Source organism: Phyllostomus hastatus, unplaced genomic scaffold, assembly GCF_019186645.2.
Source record: "Phyllostomus hastatus isolate PE091 unplaced genomic scaffold, TTU_PhHast_1.1 phas_contig_471, whole genome shotgun sequence".
NCBI lineage: Eukaryota > Metazoa > Chordata > Mammalia > Chiroptera > Phyllostomidae > Phyllostomus > Phyllostomus hastatus.
In genome coordinates this window covers 928356-953633 of record NW_025333887.1, presented here as the reverse complement: position 1 = coordinate 953633, position 25278 = coordinate 928356, and the positions used below count along the sequence as shown (strand labels likewise).

At 43.9% G+C, this 25278-nt stretch overlaps 1 protein-coding gene across 1 annotated transcript; it reads right to left on the bottom strand.

Moving 5' to 3' along the window:
* Nucleotides 1-784: 784 nt before the first annotated feature.
* Nucleotides 785-21011, bottom strand: TKTL1 (transketolase like 1). The gene is made up of 12 exons (XM_045845486.1): nucleotides 20913-21011; nucleotides 17393-17490; nucleotides 15821-16012; nucleotides 15613-15740; nucleotides 14195-14388; nucleotides 10805-10969; nucleotides 8349-8505; nucleotides 6278-6408; nucleotides 4005-4088; nucleotides 2723-2819; nucleotides 2254-2373; nucleotides 785-957 (listed from the first exon to the last, which is right to left on the bottom strand). Exons 1-12 carry the CDS (start codon nucleotides 20994-20996, stop codon nucleotides 785-787), a joined length of 1623 nt encoding a protein of 540 aa, XP_045701442.1. The 5' UTR covers nucleotides 20997-21011.
* Between the last annotated feature and the right edge of the window lie 4267 nt (nucleotides 21012-25278).

The following is a 25278-nucleotide window of genomic DNA, read 5'->3' as shown; positions in this document are numbered from 1 at the left end:
ACTTTAACTTTAGTTTTGAAGTTAAAATCCTTCTTTATCTGGCTACTTTACTCCTGTATTCCAGCCATGACTTATATGCTTACAGCTGAAATAGAATCAGGGCAGGGATGGCTTTTCAGGCCACACACTGTCCTCTAGTGGTGCATCTGCTGCCCAGTATCTTTGCCTGGGTTTGCTGTTAGGGACATGGCTCTCTCTCCTTCTGGTTTAGATAGCTCTTTCTTCACTGAGGATTTTATCCAGGAGAAACCAAATCACACATACAAGACACAAATGGAACAAAGCAGATGGTTTTTTAAATGCTTTATTAACTTTTAACTAGTATCTACAGTAAGTAAATATAATTGAGCTAAGTTTGGTGTAGTCACTGGGCAAATAAGACATTTCTGAAACCTCACAAGAGTGCAGTGTGGAGACTAGAACTAGTTGTGTCCTCTCTTCACAGACTAGTCACCACAAGCAGCGGAGGACATTTTAAGAGCTTTCACTGCTGCTCCACATACCCTAAGAGAGGAGATGAAATTCCAGGACATCCACAGTCACACGGTACCCAGGAAGCTGCAGGTAGGATGGCAGCACTTTAATTCCTGACCTGGGATGGCAATGTGCGGCATGGTATGATAGTGCTGCATGGCCCAGAGCTCACATTTTCTTTACTTATGAAGGTAGTTAATTTGCTTTGCTTTTTAAAAGAACTAAGAACAAACAGTATAGATTAAAATGAATGTTTGTCAACAAGCATAAATGTAGAACTAGTATTTTAAGATCGAAGCCAACAGCTATTTTAGTTTGTTAAAATATTTCTCACGGCCTCTATAATGTGTTTGGTACTAATTCCAAACATATCCAGCAATTCACTGGACTTCCCACTCCGAGGCACTCCTTGCACTGCCAGGCGGTGAACCAGGATGTCAGGCTCCATGGAAACAGCTGCACAGACAGCCTCCCCGATGCCACCTGGGGGAAGCAAGGGATGTTAGGCTCTGCTTTGGAAGCAGCTAGTCAGCCTTAATGCCCCATGACATACAGGGCTTTGAATTTGCTGGTTCTCAGAGAAAAAGACTTTTCATTAGTACTGATTCATGGAAGCAGTCACTCCCTGACTAGCCAGAAGAATTCTCATTCTAAATTGCAGGTTTCCAAATTGCTCACAGCCCCACCTACAGTAGGGGCTCTCTCAACTAGGGCTTCACAGATACAGGGGACTGTGGAGCTCAGGAACCCAAAAACAATTAAAGGTAACAAATGAACTGTAAATAAAAGAGCAACTGGCAGACCTGAGGTGACCAGCTTCAGAAGGGCCACTTGCAATGTTGGCCCTCAGGTGGCGGGCACATGGGCAGTGAGCTGGTGCACGTCCCCTGGGTCAACGTGACAATTTCCCTACTGATAATGGTGGTCCCTGTGCCTGGACTGTTTGCACAATAGGGTGGTTTACGTGGAGCACCTGCTCTCCTTTGGGAGTGGGGCATTTGGTATGGCACAGGGGGCCCATGTGACCAGCCCCCAATAAAACCTGGGGCGCTGGGTCTCAGATGGGTTGATTCCCTGGGTCTGCAGTGACACATTTTTCACTGTTGAAGAGGGAGAGTACCTGGCAGGCCCCTCATGGGATTGAGGGAGAGAGGAGGCCTGGGGTTCTCCACCCCTGACCTGTGTCCTCTGTCCTCGAGGGTCCTGAGGGTGCCCTTTCCTGTAAAAAATCTCAGCCATGAAGGCACTGGGAGTGCTTCCAGAGACTCTGTGGATCTCAGGCATACCCTTGAGGCCCCTTACCTGCCCCACCTAACGTTCCCAGGCCAAACACTGCCCAGCCTCCTTTCTCTGATACATACTTTTTCTACATTTGCTATGTTCTCTGATTGCAAGACACTCTTCCCATTTCGGGGTGGGGGGGCAGGAATGGAAACTATTAGTCATTCAAAATTCAAGAGCAACTGTGAAGCTCTTCATGAACCCTCCCTGTTTACAATGCCAAAACCGAGTTAGACATTCCTTTGTGCTGTCACTGAGCCACCCAGGACCAGGCATTGTGCTGAAGACACACAGATGAGTATGGGCATGGGCCCACACTTAGGGAGTCAGTGTAGGTGGACGAGACGCCCCTAAGCTAATACACTTGCAAAAAGCAGTAATAAAAGTTGTTGGATAAGTGGTTGGGTAATTTGGAGATGATGGCCAGGAGCACAGGGTGCCTTCCATCAAGGAAAACACAAACACATCCTGCCAAAGCAGACTTTGAAAAAGACATACCTTCCGGGTGGTGATCCTCCACTGTGATAATTCGGCCACCTGTGCATTTTGCATTGGAGATGATGGTGGCAGCATCCAGGGGCTTAATGGTAAATAGGTCGATGACACGGACAGAAATATCTGGAGAACAGCAATAACAAGCTTGGTATATGAAGCAGCAGACTTAGAATAAAAAGACCAATCAGGGCACAAGAGGCAGCCCCCAAGTCCTACTTCTCCCCAGCTGAAACTTCAACATTTAGGGGGAAAAAACCTCCCCTGGCTGGGGTGGCTCAGTGCACTGAGTGCAGGCCTGTGAACCAAAAAGGTCGCTGGTTCAATTCCTGTCAGGGCATATGCCTGGGTTGTGGGCCAGGTCCCCAGTAGGCGGCACTCGAGAGGCAACCATACACTGACGTTTCTCTCCCTCTCTCCCTCCCTTCCCCTATCTAAAAATAAATAAAACCTTAAAAAAATAAAAACTCCTGACCTTCTTTGGAAAGATCAGCAGCAGCTGCTAGGACTTCATGCAGAGTGACTCCAGCTCCAATAACTGTAACCTTGTCATTGACATTGTGGCGAATGACCTGGTATTGCACCCGCCAAACAAAAATGTGGTTACTATGGTCAGAGCGCACCTCAAAGCAAAAGACATCACTACATCACTCTTCCCTCATCCTACCAACTTCACTCCTTAATAATTCACTACGAAAAAGTCTAAATCAACACATGGCAACATGCTTTTTGATTAACCCCCTCTTCATATGTATTACAAATTCATGTACCTTTCTTCGTGGTTTCAGTGCCAAATTACTAAGTTATTACAGAATACATACAAAATGACTCTTTGTAACAAAGAAGGTGGGTATCAAACTTGGATCTGAAAGGCAGAGAGGGTCAGAAGCGAGTTGTGTGGTCTATGTACAGCTGGAAGGTTGCCAGTCTGATTCCTAGTCAGGGCACATGCCTGGGTTGCAAGCTAGATCCCCAGTTGGGGCATGCGAGAGGCAACCAATTGATCTTTCTCTAGAACATTGATGTTTCTCTCTCCTTCTCCTTCCCCCTTCTAAAGATACACATTTGTTAAAAGAAGAGCATTAATGACTTCCTAAAAAGTCGTATGATAAGAGCAGGGCATAACACTTTCCTATGCAGTATAATCTCTTGCTGCTTACCGTGAACCCTGAGCAAAGCACACCTTCTCTGATCCTTGTCTGAAATACAGGGCTGCTAACAATCTGTGCTTCTAGGGCTTTTGTGAGAATGCAAGAGATAGCAAGTGCACAGAATGCTACCCTTGAACAAAAGGCCTACAGGTGAGGCCACATTCAATGTGCAAAGCCCATCTCAGGGCCACACAATGGCTGGCAGCAAGATGGTTCATGTTCCCTTTTTTCCCCTGGCTCTGAATATGCCAAATTGGAACCTCACAGATCTATGATTCCTTTGAAATGGATTCTATTATTCTGTTTAGCTTGAGGCTGTGATAAGCTATAGCCAAGCAATACAAGTACCTTCAAGTTGTACTGCTTATCTTTGAAAACTTAATAGCGAGAGAGTCTCCATTTGGAAAGGAGAAAAGTTCAGTTCTGCCTGATATCAGTAGAATGTTCCTTCTGGAGGAAAAGCAGGCAAAGGTCACAAATGTTTTTCTACAGGCTAGAATACAAAAAAGATAAAGCCTTGATTGTGCAGATACCTAGTTCTAGCTTTAGAATAGTTCTGTGCGTGTGAAATGATACAAGAGGACACGGGAGAACTTAAGCCCTTACCTTGGCTTGTCCAATCCCAAAATTGTCTTGTGGGGTGTAAATAACATCAGTTTCTGGGCGGTTGGTTCGAATGTAGCATATCCCCTAGGGTATAAACAAAAAGCAGAACTATTAGAAAGTCAAACTCAATTTCTAACTAATAAACCTTTAAAAAAAACAGTGGGGAGGAGGAGAACTGAACAGCTCCTTTTACTAAAATAAAGCATACATTTTGAATCAAGGGATAAGCACTTACAACTACTGGCAAACTGGTCAGGTATCACCTGGTCGGGTTACCACCGAGCCAGGCAAAAGCTTATGCAGGACCCTGGTGGATGCCCTCCGTGGCAAGCTTTCCACACTGTCACATTCACTGATTTAAAAAAGCTTTCTCAGATACAAACTGACCTGTCTCCACAGAACATAAATCCAGGGCAGGAGCACTGGTTCATATTGAATAGAAAGGTCACAAACAACACAATGCTAAATAGTTCATTTTTCCCACAATAGCTTGTAATGCTTCAACCTTAGAAATACCTTAAACACTGAAATATAAAATGACTCAGTATTTTCCCAGTGAGAAGATAAATACATTTCTATCAACTTGAACACATACACAGAAGTTGTGTGTGTGTGTGTGTGTGTGTGTGTGTGTGTGTATGCAACTATTCTTTTTTTAAAAATTTATTTACTTATTTTTAGAGAGAAGGGAAGGGTGGGAGAAAGAGAGAGAGAGAAACATCAATGTGTGGTTGCCTCTCATATGGCCCCTACTGGGCACCTGGCCTGCAACCCAGGCATGTGCCCTGACTAGAAATCGAACTGGTGACCCTTTGATTCGCAGCCCCCCTTCAATCCACTGAGCTATACCACCCAGGGCCATATACAGAAGTATAAATAAACAGTCAAATGTCTAAAGTATTCAATTTATGAAACATATAAATCATACATCATAAACTATTAATTTAGAAACTTAACTTCTGTTCATTCTCATGTTATAAATCAATCCTATTTAGTGTTTTTTTTTTAAAGATTTTGTTCATTTATTTTTAGAGAGAGGAGAAGGAAGGGAGGGAGAGAAACATTGATGTGCAAAAGAAACCTAGATCAGTTGCCTCTCACACGCCCCCAACCAGGAACCTAGACTGACCCAGGCATGTGTCCTGACTGGTAATCAAACTGGCGACCCTATGGTTCACAGGCCAATGCTCAATCCACTGAGCCACACCAGCTGGGATATTCAGTGTTTATTGAGGTAAATTTTACCTCAGTGGAGCACTCCATAAATTCTGACAAAGGTACACACTGCATAACCAATACCTGAGTCCATATTGCATTCATCTGCCCAGAAAGTTCTTTTGTGCCTGTCCTGTCATTCTGCCTACCCAAGTTGAAATCTCTCTTCTTAATTGGTCACCACAGCTCTACTTTGCCTTTTTTGAACTTCCTAGAAATGAAATCCTCCAGCTCACATGAGATCACTCTGTGTAGGCACAGGCATAAAACAACTTCCAAGATATAGTGTACAGAACAAGAGTGTGAGCCCACACGGGTTTAAAAAAGGTCAAAGAAACACATCTTTAACACATTGCAAATGCTTAGAACAGAACTTCCACTATCTACCCCAACTGCCCGGAGTCACCTACGTAGGGGCGTGGGCAGGTGCAGGGCTGGGTGGTGGGGAGAGCCTGCTGACAGATAGTTGCAGTGATTGGAAAGGTGAAGATTACATCCTCTAGATGCCCCTGCAGCCGGATCCTGGGCAGGAATTATGTTGTGTTCATCTGATGTCCTTATGAGAGATTTCAGGAGGGGCAAGTGGGGCAGACACCATACTCTTGCCCTTCTGCACTGTTAATGAGTGATCCTGGGGTTTGTGTGCAATGGAGTCCCACCAGCCACTCACCAGCCTTCTGGATATCACAAGGTGGTGGCATGGGGCATGTCTAAGGCCAGCACCTGACAGCTCACTGCTGGAGCCAATTCCTTCAGCCCTGCCAGAAGTTCCCTGCCTCAGAGTCCCAGACTCCCTCTTCTGGCTGAGTCCTGGCCAATCTGGGCCCATGAGGTGGTGGGTCAGCATCCCTCTGCACTATTTGTCTTGGACTGTGTTCTTGTTTTATGTGCTTCTATCACCTTTATTGGGTAATGGTTGTATTTTTAAAAGGAATCCTACAACCAAATCTATTACCTTTATGCTGAGAAAAAATAACAGAAAAATCCAACCATCAGTACCAAACCAGTAGCAGAGCTCAGAAGCATTTTCAGTCTGAACCAGTGTCCCCTAAAAATACCTTGGTATTGGCCGCCAGGAACACAGCATGCTCTGTAGAGATGGCGTCACTTGGATAGAAAATGGTGCAGTTGGGAATGGCTCGGAACATGGCCAAGTCCTCCAGTGCCATCTGGGAGGCACCATCTTCACCTGAGAAAACAAAGCCACAGCCCAACAAAAACATGAGCAAGACCAAGAAGCCAGGACATTGTCCTCTGCTCGATAAACAACAGCTCCTATGGCCACGAAGTGGGGGTGAGGGGCACAACTGTAGCAGAGTCCTACAAAAACCATCCAATTCTTATGCCAATATAATGACTTGTAATAAGTTGCCACACATCTATCTCCCTTGAGACATTACTGTGACACCCCAGGTTCAGCTAATTGACCTTCCAGATCAGCAAACAGTGGTCCCTTTTTGGTCTTGACTAGGGGTGTCCCAACCTTTTGGCATCTCTGGGCCACAGTGGAAGTTGTCGTCTTGTACCACACATTAAATACACAATCACTGATGAAAAATGATGACAAAAACAAAACAAAACAGGTTTTACATAAATTTACAATTTTGTGTTCGGCTGCACTCATATTCATCCTGCACCGCATGTGGCCCACAGGCCGCATACCGCTGTCCTTTGACCTTTGCCAACCTCTGGTACTTGGTCACTGCTACTGCTGTCCAAGGTAACTTGATGCTCTTCTCCTTGAGCACAGGTGGCCGATTTGGCCCATCAAGTCGGTCCCTGTCCCCTTTCTCCTTATGAGGGTCCTCTCAGGCTCTGTTCTTCCTTCTCTACTCTTTTATCTTCTCCATCAAGGGACTGGGGTTTTTATAGATTGAAGTGTTCTTATTAACTTCTTAAGGCCTTTAAGGTAGCTGAATATAATATACCTTGGGGGCACCCTTGGGGCGCTATTGTAATTAAGTGGGCCTTAGGGTTTGTTTGGAAACAGAGTTTCTGGCCTGAAATGGTGTAAAAAGAGAAAGCCCAATGTACACCATGGTAGCCTACGTCTTCTAGCTAGGAAGGGGACTGTCACTGTGCACACTGCCTTGCCTGGGATAACTGTTCAACCTCAGAACACCTAGTTCCTCTGGGTTAGACCCAGAGCCACTTCTCCACTTAGCTGATTATTTTGAAAATTTCACTCGACCCAGCTTCAGGCAGAGACCCCCAATTCCCAGGCTCTCTGCCCAGGCCAGCCCTGAAATGTTATTCACTCTACTCTCCTCTCACTTTGCTCTCCCCGTGTATCCGGCCCATCCAGAGACTTCTTAGCTAGTGTAGTTCTCCCAGGGAGTCCCAGAGATGATTCCCAATTGCTCACTTCTAGCCCTCCCCTCCAGCATTCTAAGCAGCAAAGGTGAGCTGTCACATCTACCTGGGGTTCCTGCCCCACCACAGGCACATCAGTCATCTCCATCTTTCCCAAGTCCTCGTATCTGTCACTCATGACCCTGACTCCTCGATGTTTCCCAGGCAATTTTGGGCCCCTCCATCTCTCAGCAACATGACATCTTTCTTCAGACTTTTTCAGATTCACCCTTATTTTCTATCCACTGCTAATGTACACTGTATTTCAACCCTCTTCCTAGATTTCGTATTTCCAGTTGTTTCCACCAACTTGTCCTGCCAGGTTAATACCCCAAGAGTGATGTTTTCCTCAGCCTCACTCCCCAGTGGCAGGGTTCTCAAAGCTTCCCATTCCATCCCACCAGGCTGCTCCACCCAGGCAAAGTCCTGCAGGCTGTGTTCCTCACTTTCCTGTGCCCATGACCAAGAGCAGAAAGGGATTCTGTAATGCTGGGATGGTCCCACTCATACCCAGTATGTAGCTTGACATGTAAGAACTCAGAACAGATTATTATTTCTCAATGACTGCAAAAGTGGACATTTTACAGTAATATCAAGAGGCTAGTCAAAAGTTACCCAAAGAATCTAGAACTCGTAAAGCACAATATGGTTTTAAAAAAAGTGGTTACAATCAAACATTGTGAAACCCTATGTACACTGGAGATTCAGTTGTTCAGATATTAATCTTTCTCTGTAAAGTAGAAAGGCTATGGAGAAGATGGCACTGAGAACTCATACCAACAGATATCCCGCAGTGGGACCCAACAATATTGATGTTGCTTTCAAAGATGGCTCCCATCCGGATCTGATTAAATGCTCGGGACAAAAAGGCAGCGAAGGTACTAACAAAAGCAATGGTCCGACCACGGATGGCGCACCCCAGTGCCACGTTCACCTGTAATACCAAGAAGGTGAATCAGAACACTCCTGAACATGGCCCCCATGACCCCTAACTGTCCCCCTTTCCTCTAATCCAGGGTATAGTGCATGGTTCCCAGGGTAACAACCCTGCTCTGCACACCTCCCTGCCTCACCCCACCCACCCCAGGCACATACTCAGGGAAACCCCAAACCTGGCAAACCCAGTGTCCCCTGAGCACTGCCAGAAATCATAGGAACTGACCTGGTTCCTCAAATACAAAAAGGAAAAGCTTGGGACACCTATGACCACCCCCCATTCCTCATGGGTCTCCTTCCTGTCCTCCTCTTCCCAAACCTTCTGCACACCTTTTTCCCATCCCCCTCATATAGTAGCCTCACCTTACACCTCCTGGGGAATGAGAGGTGAACAATGGAGGTTCTCCCATCTGCCCCAACTGGCCTCTCCAACTATGCTGCTAGGAGACATGGTGGCCCTGCACCTACCTAAGGCCCACTCACCACGCTGAATCTTCTCTTATTTTCTCAAGGGTATCTCTGTGCAATTATCCCCTCCCTCCTGTATTCAGTCAATTTTTCCCTTTCTCTTGGGTTCGCTCACCATTTGAGTATTTGCCGCTATCTTCCATCTTCACTCTCCCACCTCCACCTTTTCCTTCCCCTCCACAGACTGCCTGCCCTTCATCTATGTTCTCCAACTTCTCACACTGTCCCTCCCTGGCCTCCTTTGGCTAGCCTGTCATCCCTATGAGGGACTCTGAAGGTGCCAAATGCAAGAGTTTGCCTGATCTGTTTGCACTGCATTTGACTTCTCAGAAGCATTCCATGAGACAACCCCCCTCCCCCAATGGATGCTGTTGCTCCTGCCCCTGCTGGATGGTGCACACCTCTTTGCCTTTTTTCCTGCTCCCCAAACATCTCAAATTTGGGCCTGCTACAGAGATAGCTGTGCCCAATGCTGGGAATGCCACACTCCATATCTGTGCATGGCTGTCTCCTTGTCACTTAAGTCTCAGCTTAAATGTCAGCTCTTCCAAGAGGCTATCCCTGACTGGTGCTAGTCACATTCTCACTAGCTATCTGTTTAACCTGGGCACTGAATATTACCTGCTGGCTTCTTCTTTACTAGTTTTCTTCCAACTTTAAGAACCCATCAGTAGGTACAGAGTATATGATTGATGACTGAAGGGATCATCAATGAGTTGGGGAGCAAAGTTTTGATAGGAGGCTTAATTCAGAAAATTACAGATTGCATTTTTTCCAACTGGAAATAGCTTAATGAGACTCATAGAAAAATGTGAATATTCTTACAATCGTGATGACCTACTTTACTGAACAGGAGCCTGAAATTCCAACACTGACAGGGCCCAGGAAGCACCATGAGTGAATGAGCAGGCTGAGAAAAGGGTTAGGGGACATGTCCCATCTAAATGGCTCTAGCTGACTGAGGGAATGCCATCCCAGTGTTGCCAGATTCTCCCATTATTCAAGAGAACCCAGAAATTAATACTGTATATAAAATCTGATCTTTAAAAGCTGGCAACTACTTCAAAAATTTGTAAGTACTACTTGTTCTAAATAAAATACCTCTGGTGGTCACATGAAACCTGCTGGCCTATAGTTTTCCAGCCAGTGCTGTTTTTTGCCTCTGAACTATGAAGACAGGTGTACACTGTCCTCTGTACTGCCACAGAGCTTTAGAAGTCAAGGTGTTTATTGGCATTAACTCCTTTCTTTCTTTGAGAAGTGGGGTGTGGAGGTGCGTGCACAAGCAAAAGAGACTCCCTGCATTATCATCACTCCAGGGAGAGATGAAGCATAGATAAGCAGTACAGCTTTATCCAAGACCACAGCTCTACTGGCATTCTCGAGGCTGCAATTAGCACAACATTTGAGTATCTAGGGTATATTAGGTCCTGCAGTACAGTGAAGAGACAGAAATCAGTCCATTGTAGCTCTCTCAACCTACTGGTCTCTGTGTGGTTGTAGAATTGCTTGGTTGTGAGCTGGGCAAAAAGAGCAAGGCTACCTAGAGCTAGTAGGGAGCTCAGGATGGAGCCCTGGAGTCAAATGGTTACCACCTACTAGGACAGGGTGCTAGGCAGTCTACCATGCTCCTCCTAGCAATTCTGGAAGCCACCCCTCAGACTCTGCCCAGCTACTCTCTACTTGTTTCCCTGAGGACATTTTTTTCTCCAGTGCCTTTGCTTTTATAAATGAAAAGGAAAACTACAAGGTAGGCTGGGCTTCCTGTGTCCAGTGAGCCATTGTTAATCAATGAGAAGACCCAAGAAGGGCACTTATAGAATATATACCATGTTTTGCTCGGCAATAAAACACTCGATGAAGCGCTCAGCATGCTCCTTCTTGAACATCTCAGAGAAGGTCGAGTTCTTGGTGTCACCATCCAGCACAATGACTCTCTCATTTGCATGGCCCAGCTTAGCCAGAGCCAAACCACATGCTTTACGAGTAGCTACCTGGAAAAGTCAAACAGCAGAGTTTCTTAGAATGGATTTAGAAGGTGAAATTTTGTAGAATTGCAAATTGTCATCTATCTAAATGAAGAAGGCAAATTTGTGATTCACCAATAATCTCTTTTAGGATCATAAAAATGGATTGCTAGCCAATCTTGAATCCATATTTGGCTTACTTGTATCAATTTTTCAAAAATACATTTATTCTTCTGTACCATTTGTGTAGTTGATTTAAAAATTCAAATTTACCAAAATGTAAATGCCTCTAACTTTTCAGCTATCAAACTGATAATACTCACTGCAAAAATGAAAATATAGAACTTCAGAATACTGATACCAAAAATAAAGAATTCCATTAGATTATGTTTGAGATTGGACTGAATTTATGAGTTTAGAGGAGAACTGACATCTTTACAACATTATTTCTATTAAAACAAGATTTGGCGTTTCCTCAAAATGTTAAACATAGAATTACCATGTGACCAAGCAATTCTACTCCTAGATATATATGCAAGAGAAAACTACATCTATATAAAACTTGTATACAAATGTCCACAATAGCATGATTCACAACAGTCAAAAGACAAACAACCCAAATATCCATTAATAGATGAATGGATAAATAAAAATGTATGATATATCCATAAAATGGAGAACTGTACATGCCACAACATGGATGAACCTTGAAAATATTGTGCTAAATGAAATAAACCATACACAAAATTCACATGATTCCATTTACATGACTACCACTTCCAAACTGGAGCTGACTTCTCTGCCAGGTTAACAAGATGTTTTTGCCATTAGCTATGAAGAGGACTCCAGGTTTAAGATAGCTAGATTGAGAATCAAACTGAAGTATTTCACCAGTCCTACTTTGTTTTATAAGAGGTTAAAAAAATGAATTTTCGAACTGCTTTTGTCTCCCATGCATCAAAACAGTAATTTGCCCCTCCCTAATATTGATGAAATCACCCTAATTACTAATTTGCTTATACTTCTTTTAATGTACTAATGGAGTTGGGATTAGTGACTGTTTTATTTAGAATTTTTACATTAACAGTCATAAATGAAGTTGGTCTCTAATATAGCTTTATCACATTTTGTCTTCACAAATGAATTGGAATGATAGATACGTTTGTCTTTCACCATATTCAAGAAGGTTTGAAATAGCCCAGAATGACTCATTCCTTTAAGGTTAAAAATAAATCATTCTTGTAACTTGGTGAGCTGACTGGCAGTTTGGAGGTATAACTCTTAAGACAGTTTTCTCATTTTTTCCTACGGCCGTTGATCTAAAGTGTTTTGTATCTTTTTAAGACAATTTTGGTATTTTATGTATTCCTAAAAAATTGTCCCTTTTTTAAACAGGTTTTCATGTCAATTACTATAGCATTATATAGTTTTCTCATAATTTTTTGAATGTTTTCTGCATCTATGGTTATCTCATCTAATGACTAATTTTATACATTTATGTTATCTTTTAAGTAGACCTAGCTAATGGCTTCTCTACTGTATCAGTAATTCACAGAGGCAACTCTTAGATTTGTGTATTAATGCTTGTCTTTTAATTCATTAATTTTTTCTGAACTGGCCTGCTTTAATTTTTCATATTATTCAAAAAATATACATACTTCTTTTTTTTTAAAGATTTGTTTATTTATTTTTAGAGAGGGAAGGGAGGGAGGGAGAGGGGGAGGGGGAGAGAGAGGGAGAGAGAGGGGGGGAGGGAGGGAGAGAGAGAGAGAGAGAGAGAGAGAGAGAGAGAGAGAGAGAGAGAGAAACATTAATGTTAATGTGCGGTTGCTGGGGGCCATGGCCTGCAACCCAGGCATATGCCCTGACTGGGAATTGAACCTGCGACACTTTGGTTCGCAGCCCGCACTCAATCCACTGAGCTACGCCAGCCAGGCTTACATACTTCTTTTAAAAAATGGAAAGTTCCCTTAATTCCACTTTCCAGGAAAAAAAAAAAAACACGCTTAAATTTGGTGTCATTATCTTTAAACTTTTAAATGTCCTTTACTAATACATGCTGCTCCCTTTCAACATTTTCTTTACAAAAATAGAATTATATTGTATGTTACTTTGCAACTTTAAAAACTTTAATAATAATTTGGGTGAGTTCTTAGCTTTCTTTTAAAAAAGATTTTATTTTTTGAGAGGGGAAGGGAGGGAGAGAGAGAGAGAAACGACAATGTGTGGTTGCTTCTTGCATGCCCCCTGCTGGGGACCTGGCCTTACAACCCAGGCATGTGCCCTGACAGGGAATCAAACCAGCAACCCTTTGGTTTGCAGGCTGGCGTTCAATCCACTCATCCATCCACACCAGCCAGGGCTATCCTTAGCTTTTTGCTGGGTCATTTCCAATTTTATCATCATAACCAATGGTGCAATCAACATTTATTCTGATAGATGTATCTGTACACTTGCACAGATGTTTCTGTAGGACAAATTCCTCTGAGTTTGAGGGGTGTGAACAGTTCAAGTGTTGTCACATATTGTCAAAGTGTCCTTTGTTAATATGTGCTTTTTCCTTATTAACTCCTTTTTCTGATTTTTCATCTGTTTTCTAATTTCTTGAGTAGTCAATTCATTTTAAACCCATATTACCAGGCCAAGGAAACACAAGCAACACTCAGAATGTCCCCAAATAAATAAGGAAAATAAAGGTCAGAAAAAGTTTTCTTCCTTCCAGGCTCATCACCTTGTTTCCTTAAATCCCAAAGACTGCACCTGTTTTGGGTCTGATGTAATTATACAAGAAAGTAGGATATAAAAATGATAAAAAATGAGAAGATCTTATGTTCAGGGTTTCATGCCTAATTTGTTTTCTTTTTTGAAGAATTGGTCTTTGATGAATTAGCCTGCTTCCATGTGTAATCCAGGGAGTAAGTTCAAAAGATCAGCCCAGCCAGGCCCCCATCCTTAGAGCAGGCAGAATTGTCATGCACAGTAGACGGCTAAACCACAAACTGAGTTTAGGAAGCAAGCAAAAGCTACACAGCACTGGACACCAACAGGTAGCAAGTGACTGAAAAAAATTCAGATGTAAATTAAGTTTGAAATCAAATAATAAAAATCAGAAATAATAAAAGGTAAACCCATCTTCATTGCTCATAACCTTTAAATGTTACACCATCTAATAATTGATTCATCCATGGAGATCAGAGTAAGTGAGGAGTCCTGTGGATTTAGTAAGAAAAGAAGAAAACAAACCTTGCTTACCTTTTCACCAACTTGGTAAGCAGGTGGAGAAGTCATCTGTATGTCTGTGATGTTGACTTGAGGCGAGTCTTCAACAGGGGGTTTTGGTTCGAGATGTCTGTTGGTCTCTATCTGGCTCTCAATTAGTTTGATAATCGCATCTGCTCTTTCTGTTGGCATTGGCCTTCCATGCCAACTTTCTGCATCCTCAATGCCTGCAAAGGAATAAAAGATATTCATTCCATAAAATACTTCACAAGCACCTGTTGATATCCTGATATCAATGATGTCAGCCAAGGACTCATAGGAGTAAAAATCTGGCATAGTCTGAGATGGTATCATACTCTTAGATAAACAGTCTGGACAAAGGCCCAGAGGCTCTTGAAGGGGCCACTGGTCCATGTGCTAGTGACTGGAGGGGAGAATGAGGGAAATGAGGCTGGAGAGATAGGTAGGGCAGACCATGGAGGATCCCATGGGTACAAAGAGTTCTGAGTTTTGTCCAAAGCAAGATGGGAAGCTACTGAAGGGCTGGAGTGGGGGAGGTGAATGATCAGACCTGTGTTGTAGAAAGATCACCACAGTAGCCCTGTGGGGACTGGCTTGTGTAAACAGCAGTTAGAGAGAGATGGCAGGGGCCTGGGTAGAAGAGAGGGAGAAGACTGAACAGATTTGAGATATACTTCAAGGGCAGAAATCAGAATTGATGGTGAACTGGGTAGGGGTATAGGGAGCATATAAGGGAGGGGAAGAGGCAAGGACAGTACCCAGGTTTCTGCCAGAAGCAAATCAGTCAAGTGGTCATTTCCTGAACTCAGGATACCAGAGTAAGACTGTACTTTGAGAAGTCTTAGAACAGTTTTATTCTAAAATCTCTGTATTAAAACATACCAGGAATCACACCCTTTGCAACTATTTATACTTGAGATGGACAACTCCAGGTGTCAGTTCTGAAATCTGCAAGAGGATTTTCAAAACACCTTCCTTCCCTAAGCCCTCAATTCCACAGCTACCTTTCCTGGAGGCACCACTTTACTAGTTGCCTGTGTTTTCCCTGATACTTTGGACACAGGCAAGCATGCGTATGCCTGTGTGTGTTCACCCTTATTTACATATCTGCTCACGCACACAGCAGCACCTCCTCTCTCTGCACTCCCATGGAGATCGTTCCCTGCCAGTCCTCTAAGTGGCAAGACTACCCTCCTACCCACTCCCTCGTGTAGGCAGAAAATCACCGATCACTTGCTGGGGATCTGGGCTTCCCCTCCCACCCTAACCAGACACACTATCTATAAAAGTCAAGGAACAGCACATTATTTCAGGCATAGTCACTGTGCACTAAGTCAGTTGTCTGCCTGGCCAGCCAGAGTCTCCTGACTTGTCTTTTGTGCAGAGAAATGTTTTTAATAACCCCAAGCAGAAAAGAAACACTTGTTTACTTGGCATGCCCCGGCCCTTGAAGGTCTTGGCAATTACAGCAGTGGGCTTGTCCTTCACTTGAGTTGCCTGCCAGAATACTGCACACAGTGTCTCAACATCACGGCCATCCACCACATAAGTATTCCACCTGTCAACGGAAGAGAAGGCCAGGTTACAAGGTGGAGGGGCGATGGGGGAGACAGAGGTAACATAAAACAGGACAGTTACCCAAAGGCTTCACAGCGCTTCTGATAGATGTCTATGCAGTTCTCAATGGGCAAGACGCCACTGCGGCCCAGGCGGTTCACATCGAAGATGGCTATGAGATTATCCAGACTGTAGTGGGAAGCAAAGGCCAATGCCTCCCAGACGGAGCCTTCCCAAGACTCACGGTCTCTCAAGAGGCAGAACACCCGGTAGCTGGGAGAAGTCAAAAGAAGTTTAAGACCCTGCTCAGATCTCTTCATGGCCACTCAAGCAAATATATTTCACTGAGAGAAACAAAGGAACAGACTGAGGCAGCCGCTTCAGATCAAGTTAAGACTATTTTCCTTGTTCACCCTGTCCAAACTCAACATCTGAGGAAACACAGCTTTAAAAACTTGGATCTGCCCTGGCTGGTGTGGCTCAGTGGATTGAGTCAGCCTGTGAACCAAAAGGTCGCCAGTTCCATTCCCAGTCAGTACACATGCCTGGGTTGTGGACCAGGTCCCCAGTTGGGGACTTATAAGAGGCAACCCATCAATGTTTCCCTTGCACATTGATGTTTCTCTCCCTCTCTTTCTTTCTCCCTTCCACTATCTCTAAAAATAAACAAACAAACAAACAAATAAATAAAAGCTTGGGCCCCACAAATGGATTTTACCTTTGGCTAGTTTATACTCATTCTAGTTGTAAAGGCTTTTTCTAGACTCTTCTGCCACTTCTCTGAACAACCAATAAGAGGGAATGGGAAGAAAGCAGCTCCCTTAAACACCCAATCACTTACATATATAGTTTCTTGCACTACCACCTACCTGTGACCTTACAAATTTACTGACAATCAAAACATTCTACTTCAGGAGCATATGTTCTGTTGGAAATGGTGAACTCCTCCACAGTAGAAACATGGAACATTTATACCAATAAAATGTAACCCAGACCCCACAAAAATGCAGCATAGAGACTAACAGAGGCAATAATAAGAAATAAAAAATGTTAACGGGCTTATGGGAAATGGAGCGGGGCAGCTGTCTGAACAGTACAGGAAGCATGAAGTGCCTGTAGAGGGGCCACCTGGGCTGGAACCAGGGACTGAGGGGTTCTGGACTTAGGTGTACAGAGGAGTCACAGAAGGAGAACATGCATACTACCAATACAACCTGCCCAACAACCCCCAGTGCCTTGCCATTGCCTTGCTCCCTTTTCAGTAGCAGCTGGGTGTGTGCCCGTCTTCAGAAAGGTGGAACTGCTCCAAAAAAGAAACCTTTGACTATTAATATTTAGGGGTTCCCAATGCAAAGGCAAATGTGCCATCTGTTCACTCTCTAGTAAAACTCACTGAGACAGGGAGAACAGGAAGATGTCTTTCTTAGGAAAGACTAGAGTCCTAATAAACTGGTTTCTGTACTGCAGGCAGCTCTTAGAACCCAACCAAAGATTCTAGATAGGTTCCAGAAACACAATTTCTATACTGCTTGAATACTTGGTAATCTGAACTTTCAAATAATCACTATCTTCCCAACTAATAAGCCATAAATAGGGCCAAAGTGCTGGGGGTGACATGGGGACAGTCAAGTGGTTTCTGGGTATGCAACTTACCTGGCCTTGTCAAAGTATTTGCCAGTATATGCCATGCCGCATGCAGTGCCCAATCCTTGTCCGTACCATCCGATTGCCATATCAAAAAATGCCAGTTGCTGTAAGAGAGGCTATCAAATGAACCTATCTGCAGCTGCAGGACACAGGTATCAGGAAGTTGAATATCAGGCCAACTTCTGGTACTGAGCACAGGCTACTCCTCAGAATGGCCCCTTCCACCCTGTGGGGTGACTTCTTCTTCACTACACCCATATGCACCGCAAGTCACAGATCACAAAGACAGGGAAACCATAGATAATTGACACATTGACACGTGTCAGGCTTTGGGAACATAGCTTGGGAGGCTTTTCCTCCACTCTGCAGCCTAAACAGAGCTCAAGAGCAGAGCTGAAAACCTAAGCAAGAACTTGTGGCCTCCCTGCTCCTCCATAGCCATTCTCAACACAACTGCCAGGGTAGCCTGTTAAAACCCTAAGTCTGCGCATTACTCTCTGCCAAAAAAAATGACCAAGGTCTTGCCATCTTGTGCCAAGTAGAACCCAAGTTCTTGCACTGGCCTGTCCACTCTGGCACCCCCTCACTTCCTATTCTCCCTCCCACCACCCGGGGTTCCCTGGCCTCTTTGCTGCCCCTTGAACACACAACACACTGGGCACATGCCTACCTGAGGGTCTTAGCACTTGCAGCTCTCTCTTCCCCAAGTGCTCAGTGCTTATGCCTAAACAAGTGCATAGCTGACTCCCTCACCCCTTCCAAAATTCTGCTCGAATGGCAGCATCAAGGCCTTCTTGGACCATCTTTTTCAACTAGTGCCCCCTACCCCTCCACTTCCATTGGATTCAGGATGCTCAGCTCCATCTGACATGCCAGCTATCTATTACATGTGTTTCTTGTCTGCTCCCTCCTGCATTTAAATGTCAGCTCCAATCAAGCAGAGGTTGGTGTGTTGTCACTACCATAGAGGGGTGCTTCTTAGTCTCAGGTCCCTCTCCCTTCCCACTCTACCCTACTACTAGCTTTCTCCACATGCTCTATGACCCCAGAGACTTCCTCTGCATTTTGCATCTCTATCCCCACAGAATTGTCCCACTGAAGTTTCTCCTGATGTCATCTCTAGCTCCATCCTTTTCCTCATGGCTCCTATATCTTACTCCTGTAACGAGCCCTGGCTCCCAGTTGTCTCGCATGCCGTTGGACCCAGCCTGGGGTATGCACTTAGACCAGGGGTGTCAAACTCATTTTCACTGGGGCCACATCAGCCTTGGGGTTGCCTTCAAGAGCCGAATATAATTTTAGGACTGTGTAAGTGTAATTACTCCTTAACTTCAAGGAGTCGAAATTACATTTGGCCCTTTAAAGGCAACCACAAGGATGATGTGGCTCCTGGTAAAAATAAGTTTGACACCCCCGACTTAGACCAACCCTGTTTCTCCCTGGCTTTAAAACAGGGACAAGTGAAAACTACTTCAATGCTTTATGGGTATGATGGAGATGAGAGCCCTCCTAGGGGGGCAGGAGGCTGTAGGATTGATTGAGAAGGTTGGTGGGGCAAGAACACAATGCTGGCATGGCAGAAGTGTCACCACATGGGTTCCCTTCTCTTCTTCAAGAACCCTTATGCTGTGGAGGGAGCCACAACTGATGGTACCAACAGCTAAAATAAAGATGCATACAAGGAGTTATGGACACCCAGAAAAGAAATACTTCTCTTCTGTGTTCTCATCTTTGTTCCAGCATAAAGTGTGCCTCAAGAACAAGTTTACAGAAGGGCCTTTTGGTTACTTTCCAGGCCTGCTTGGCTGGAGAAAACAAAAGAGCTGACAAAACAAAAACAAAGGCCTGGATGGGGGATGGGGGCATTGTAAGCCTCCCTTTCCAAGCCTTCAGCACCCTGAGTAAGGGAATCCAGGCACCTCAGTCAGTGACACTGCCAGGTTTTAGCAGTTGTGCTTGTCTGTGTTAGACACGCGCATTGCAGGAGCACTGATTGTGAAGATCCTGGTTCCTCTGCTTGTACTGGAGTCCATTTACTCCATTCCCAGCCAAAGCCAAGATGGATTACACTTCTGTGTATTTCCTCTCTTTCATTTTTTTCTGATTAAATCTGATGAATACAAAGTTTGTCAACTGAACAGTGCCCAGGCTGCTACTGAATGCCAGAAAGCCTCTTTATCCCTCTAAGGCCAGTGACTCTGATTATTTGACAGGACAGCAGTGGATATGGGATAGTCTAGGCACCTTTTCTTTTACTAAACCAGAGATCTAAATACTCATACTGTTTGTACACCTACATTTATTTGATTTTTATTGTAAAGTAAGTTTAAGCTTATAGGAACATTTTAAGACTAGTACAATCATGTCCCATATTCTCTTCACCTAGATTCACCATCTATTACTAATAGACCACTTCTGCAGCATCTCTTAATCTTTCTATGCACACTCACACATTTTGTTTACCTTTTGCCAAACCTCATTTGAGATTATGTTTCAGATACCAAGACAGAGTCATAACTACAACCCAAGATACTTCAGCCAAGCCCATATTCTGACTTTTGTTTTTAAACTACTTTCGCTGCCCAGATCTGGGGTTTGTTTGTTCATGGTGCTCTATCAGTTAAATTTTAAATGATTTGCTCAGGATGCAGCAAACTTTCAGACTAGCATCGAAGAGTTACACATTCTTACTAGATAGACCTTGTTTTTAATATTCCCTTTCTTTCCCATTCCCCAATGTAATGAGGTACCTGGTACTATACCTAGTCTAATGAGAAAGTCCCCCATTGGTGTCAAGTCAGAACTACAGAGAAATGGAAAAGAAATGGACGGAGTAGAATGACCCTCCAAATCCAACTCAATTTTCCTCCAGCTCAGAAAGCTGGATTCACTAATGTTGCCCACCTCTATCGAGGTGACAGAGGATGGGAGCAGCATGACTCTGCCAAGGGGGGCTTTACTGCTAGGTGGTATGAAGTAGGGCACACCAAAGGAAAGGAAGGCCAGTCACCACAAGTCATCCTTCCTACCACACACTCCTCACTAGAACACCTTTTAGAGCTTTACGAGGTACTATGGTCTGTTTGTTTCCCCCCCTCCCAAATCCCTATATTCAAAACCTAATGCTTGAGGTGATAGTATTAGGAGGTGGGGGTCTTTGGGGGGTGATTGGGTCACAAGAGCAGAACCTTCAAAAGTGGGATTAGTGTCCTTATAAAAAAGGCCCTCCATGTGAGGATACAATTAGAAGTCCGTGACCAGGTACAGGGCCCCTCACCAGAACATGACCATGATGGTGACTTGACCTTTGACTTCCAGCCCCCACAACTGTGATATTCTATTGTCTATAAGTCACCCAGTCTTTGGTATTTCATTATAGCAGCCCAAATGGACTATGACATAAGGCAAAGAAAGGAGAACCAAAAAGATAAACAGAGCCCATTTCAGGCCTTGTTGCCACATGGTGGCTTTAAAAATGAGTTTAAGTGAGCATCTGAGCAGGCCCTGGGCTCCCATGCTTGCTTACTTTACAGAGGATAAAGCGGTCGTTGTTTGGGTTCTCCGGGTCCTCCTCTTTATATCTCATGACGTGGAATAACAGCACAGACATGATCTCAGCAGCACTGCTACATGATGTAGGGTGGCTGAAAGACAGACACAGCACAGGTCATTTCTCACAAGTGACTCTCCAGGGACACAGTACATGGAGAGGCTTTTCAGCACATGGTCTTTGCAGACTGGCAGCAGTCATTACTCCCAGCCCTGGAAGAATCCAGTCAAAGGAAAGGGATACAGCACCACTGCCTCCCAACATCAAAGCTTTTAAGAATGCCTTAAGGCCCAGGAACCTCACAACTTTTCCCCCTGTGGAGAGAGAGACCTCCAACACCAGTCCCCTTCTCTCAATGGAGTCCCTGTGTACTGGGGGCAAGTTTACCTGGTGATTCCATAAGCACTTGGGCATTCTTCCACTTGTTTAAATTTATCTGAATTATCACTAGTCAGAAATGCCATGAAGCAGAAATAAACTCATGCATATATGGTCAACTAGTATTTGACACAGGAACCAAGAACTCAATGGAGAAAGGACAGTATCTTCAACAAAGGGTGCTGAGAAAATTGGATATTCACGTGTTAAAAAAAAATGAAACTGTACCCTTATATTACAACACCCACAGAAATTAACTTGAAATGGATTAAGAGTTACAGGTAAGACCAGAAAGCAATAAACTCTTAGAATAAAACACAGAAGAGCCCTGGCTGGTGTGGTTCAGTGGACTGAGTGCCAGCCTATCAACTGAAAGGTTGCTGGGTTGATTCAGTCAGGGCACATGCCTGAGTTGCAGGCCAGGTCCTCAGTTGGAGGTGTGTGAAAGGCAACTGCTTGATGTATCTCCCCCTTCCCCTCTCTCCAAAAGCAAATGAATAAAATCTTTGAAAAAACATAGAAAAAAGGCTCTTTGACATAGATCTTGGTAATGAGCTTTCGGATGTGACACCTAAAGTTCAATGAACAAAATAAGAAATTAATAAAAATACACCAAACTAAAAAGTTTATGCAAAGAAAAGGAAACCATCAAAAGAAAAAAGAAAAACACAACCTGGCATATGAAAAACATAGTTGCTTATCTGGTAAGGGGTTAATATCTAAAATATAGGAAGAACTCATACAACTCAATAGCACCCCCCCAAATATTCCAATTAAAATGGTCAAAGGATGTGAATAGACATTTTCCCAAAGTTATTCAAATGGCCAACAGGTACAAGAAAAGGAGGTACATTACTAATCATAAAATAAATGCAAATCAAACCCACAATGAGATATCACCTCCTATTATGTTAGAATGGTTATCATAAAGACAGACAAGAGATAGGTGTTGGTGAGGATGTAGGGAAAAGAGAACTCTTGTTCACTGTTAGTGGGAATGTGATTCTGTGCAGCCACTATAGAGGACCTTCAAAAAATTAAAAACAGAACTACCATATGATCCAGCCATTCCACTTCTGGGAATATATCCAAAGGAAATGAAAACACTATGTCAAAGAGATAACGACACCCTTATGTTCATAGCAGCATTATTTACAACAGCTAAGACATGGAAACAACTTAAATGTTCACAGAATGGATAAAGATGATGTGGTAGATACATACAATGGACTATTATTTAGCTGTTATAAAGGAGATTTTACCATTTGTGATAACATGGATGGACCTTGAGGACATCATGCTAAGTGAAATAAATCAGATGTAGAAAGGCAAATACTATGTAATCTCACTTATATGTGGAATCTAAAAACAAACTCATAAAAAACAGATCATAACATTTGTGGCTACTAATGGTGGGGGTTGGGGGAGAGGAAATTGGAGGTAGATGGTCAAAAAATACAAACTTCCAGTCATAAGATAAATAAGTACCAAGGATGTTTTAAGTAAATTCACGATTATGTGTTGGGCCACATTCACAACCATTTTGGGCTGCATGTCACGAGCCACAGGTTGGACACCCCTGCTTACACAATGGAATATTACTCCATGGTAAAAAAAAAGGAACTTTTTATGACAACATTGATGGACCTGTAGACTATTAGGCTAAATGAAATAAACCAGTCAGTGAAAGACAAATACTATATGATCTTGCTTTTTATGTGCAATTTAACAAACAAAACAAATAAGCCAAATATTAATAGAATCAGAAGCCTAGAAATATGGAATAGACTAACAGCTGTGAGAATGGAGAAAGTTGAAGGGATTAACCGAAGAACTATATGCATCACCCATGGACATGCACAACAGTGTGTAGACTGCCCGAGTAGGGGAGGAAAAGGTAAAAAACTGGAACTGTAATAACATAAACAATAAAATATAATGAAAAAATAAATGGGCTAACCTGGAAGGAATTTCTAGAAACACCCAAAACGGACTCATGAAAAAACAGAAAATCGGAGTAAACCCATAACAAGGAGATTAAATCAGTAGTTAAAAACTCCCCTTTCAAAGAAAAACTGGACCTGATATAAACATTAATCCTCAAAATCTTCTAAAACAGGAGTCCCCAACCCTCCAGCCACGGATGGTACCAGACCGTGGCCTATTAAGAACCAGGTCGCATAGCAGGAGGTAAGCGGCGGTTGAGCCAGCAAAACTTCCGCTTGTTGGCAAAACCGCTGAAGCTCCACTTCCTGTTTCCCCTCCCCCTCCCCCTCCTTCCCGCCTTCCGAGAAAATGGCCCCTGATGCCAAAACGGTTGAGAACTGCTGCTCTAAAAAAAACTGAAGGGAAACACTTTGAAACTTATTCTGGAGTGAGCATTGTCCTTACACTGAAGCCAGAAAAACACAAGAAAACTTCTAACATCTCTTATGACTACTGATGTAAATAACCTTAACAAAATACTAGCAGATCCAATAGCCCCCTTTTAGGTTTTTATTTCGTTCTTAAAAGATTTTACTTATTTTTTTTTAGAGAAAAGGGATGTGGGGAGAGAGAGGGAGAAAAACATCAAGTGAGAGAAAAACGTTGCTTAGTTGCGCCTCATATGTGCCCCAACTGAGGACAGGACCCACAACATAAGCATGCGCCATGACCAGGAATCTTACCAGGGACCTTTCGCTTTGTGGAATGCCGTCCAACCAACTGAACCAAACCAGTCAGAGCTAGATTTCCTTACATTCTCATGCCCGGGTTTGGGGACCCTGGCGTTGAAGGCAACCACTTAAACAGAAAACGTGGGGCTCTCCCATTCCACCTTAGCCTGATCAGATGCCTGGGACTGCGTTCTCCGTCCCCTGCTAGCTCACGCGCCTACGTTGGTACCAGGGACCACCAGCAAGGCAGCGATGGGTGAGGGGCCACTAAGTGAACCAGCGGTGGACACACTTAGCCAGCGTCTGAGGATAGAATTCAAGACCCAGTAATCCAAAATTGGGCCTCTATGACCAAGCCCACCCAGCTCCAACGCTTCCCTTCACCCCAAACCCTTCATGACAGCGGCCTGCTGCTTGGCGCCAACTCGGCTTCGATGAAGGCAACTCACCCAGAGCTTGAGGTGCACGTGGCCTTGATGGAGTGGATGCGCAAACGATTGGCCAGGTCCCGTAGCACCTGCAAAGTGTCCGCATCAGGCTTGGCTTCTTCACTAACGGCAGGGACCTCCGGAGCGTCCGCCATAGCCGCAACCTGTTCACCGTCTAAAGAGAAAATGGCGTCGAGTGTTCTCTGAGGCCAGTTATGTGACCACTACATTGGCTCCCTCCGCGTGTGGCTCCCTCCGCGTGTGGCTCCCTCCGCGCGTGGCTCCCTCCGCACATGGCTCCCTCTATGCATCCAGTTCAATGGATTTTGAGCATTTCTCATTTGCATATTCAACATTATTTAAAATCATTTTATATCTTTATATTTTCTCTCACGCTATTAATTCAAAGAGGACTGCCTTGTGTACATGATCCTGGATCTACTTTCGGGGTTATCAAAAAGTTCTGGGACTAGATGCTGTGGTGGTTGACAACATGGTGAAGGTAGTAAAGTGGCTGCCGCATCACATATTTAAAAATAGTTACAACCATGAAGTTTGTTTTGCATATTTTATCCCAGTATTAAGAAAGCTATGCAGTAATTTTACAATTTTCCAGTACCCCTCCTCACATCATTGTGATTTTCACTTGTAATTTTCACATGTCAATTGACCATAGCAGCCCAGCTCCCAAGCTCAGCTTCTCAGCTCAGAAGGCGGACTGAGGTTTCGAGACACCATGGTGTCTCTGCGCTGACCTTTCTTTATAGTATCTTCTGTAGGAGAGACCTGTGTGAGTGTCTAGGTGGCATTAGCCCAATGCTGGCCAGCAGCTTTTGCAGGGAGCCTGACTTGAGGGGGCTCCCATTGACTTTCTGTATG

Bases quoted from the DNA above. Each gene is read 5' to 3' on its own strand.
- TKTL1 (XM_045845486.1), bottom strand. From the start codon at position 20,996: ATGTCTGTGCTGTTATTCCACGTCATGAGATATAAAGAGGAGGACCCG. The intron at 14,389-15,612 runs GTAAACAAGTGT...ATTCCTTTGCAG, and splicing joins CAAGGGCCGGGGCATGCCAA to GCATTGAGGATGCAGAAAGT. The intron at 2,374-2,722 runs GTCAGGAGTTTT...GCTGTTCTCCAG, and splicing joins TGCTGATCTTTCCAAAGAAG to ATATTTCTGTCCGTGTCATC.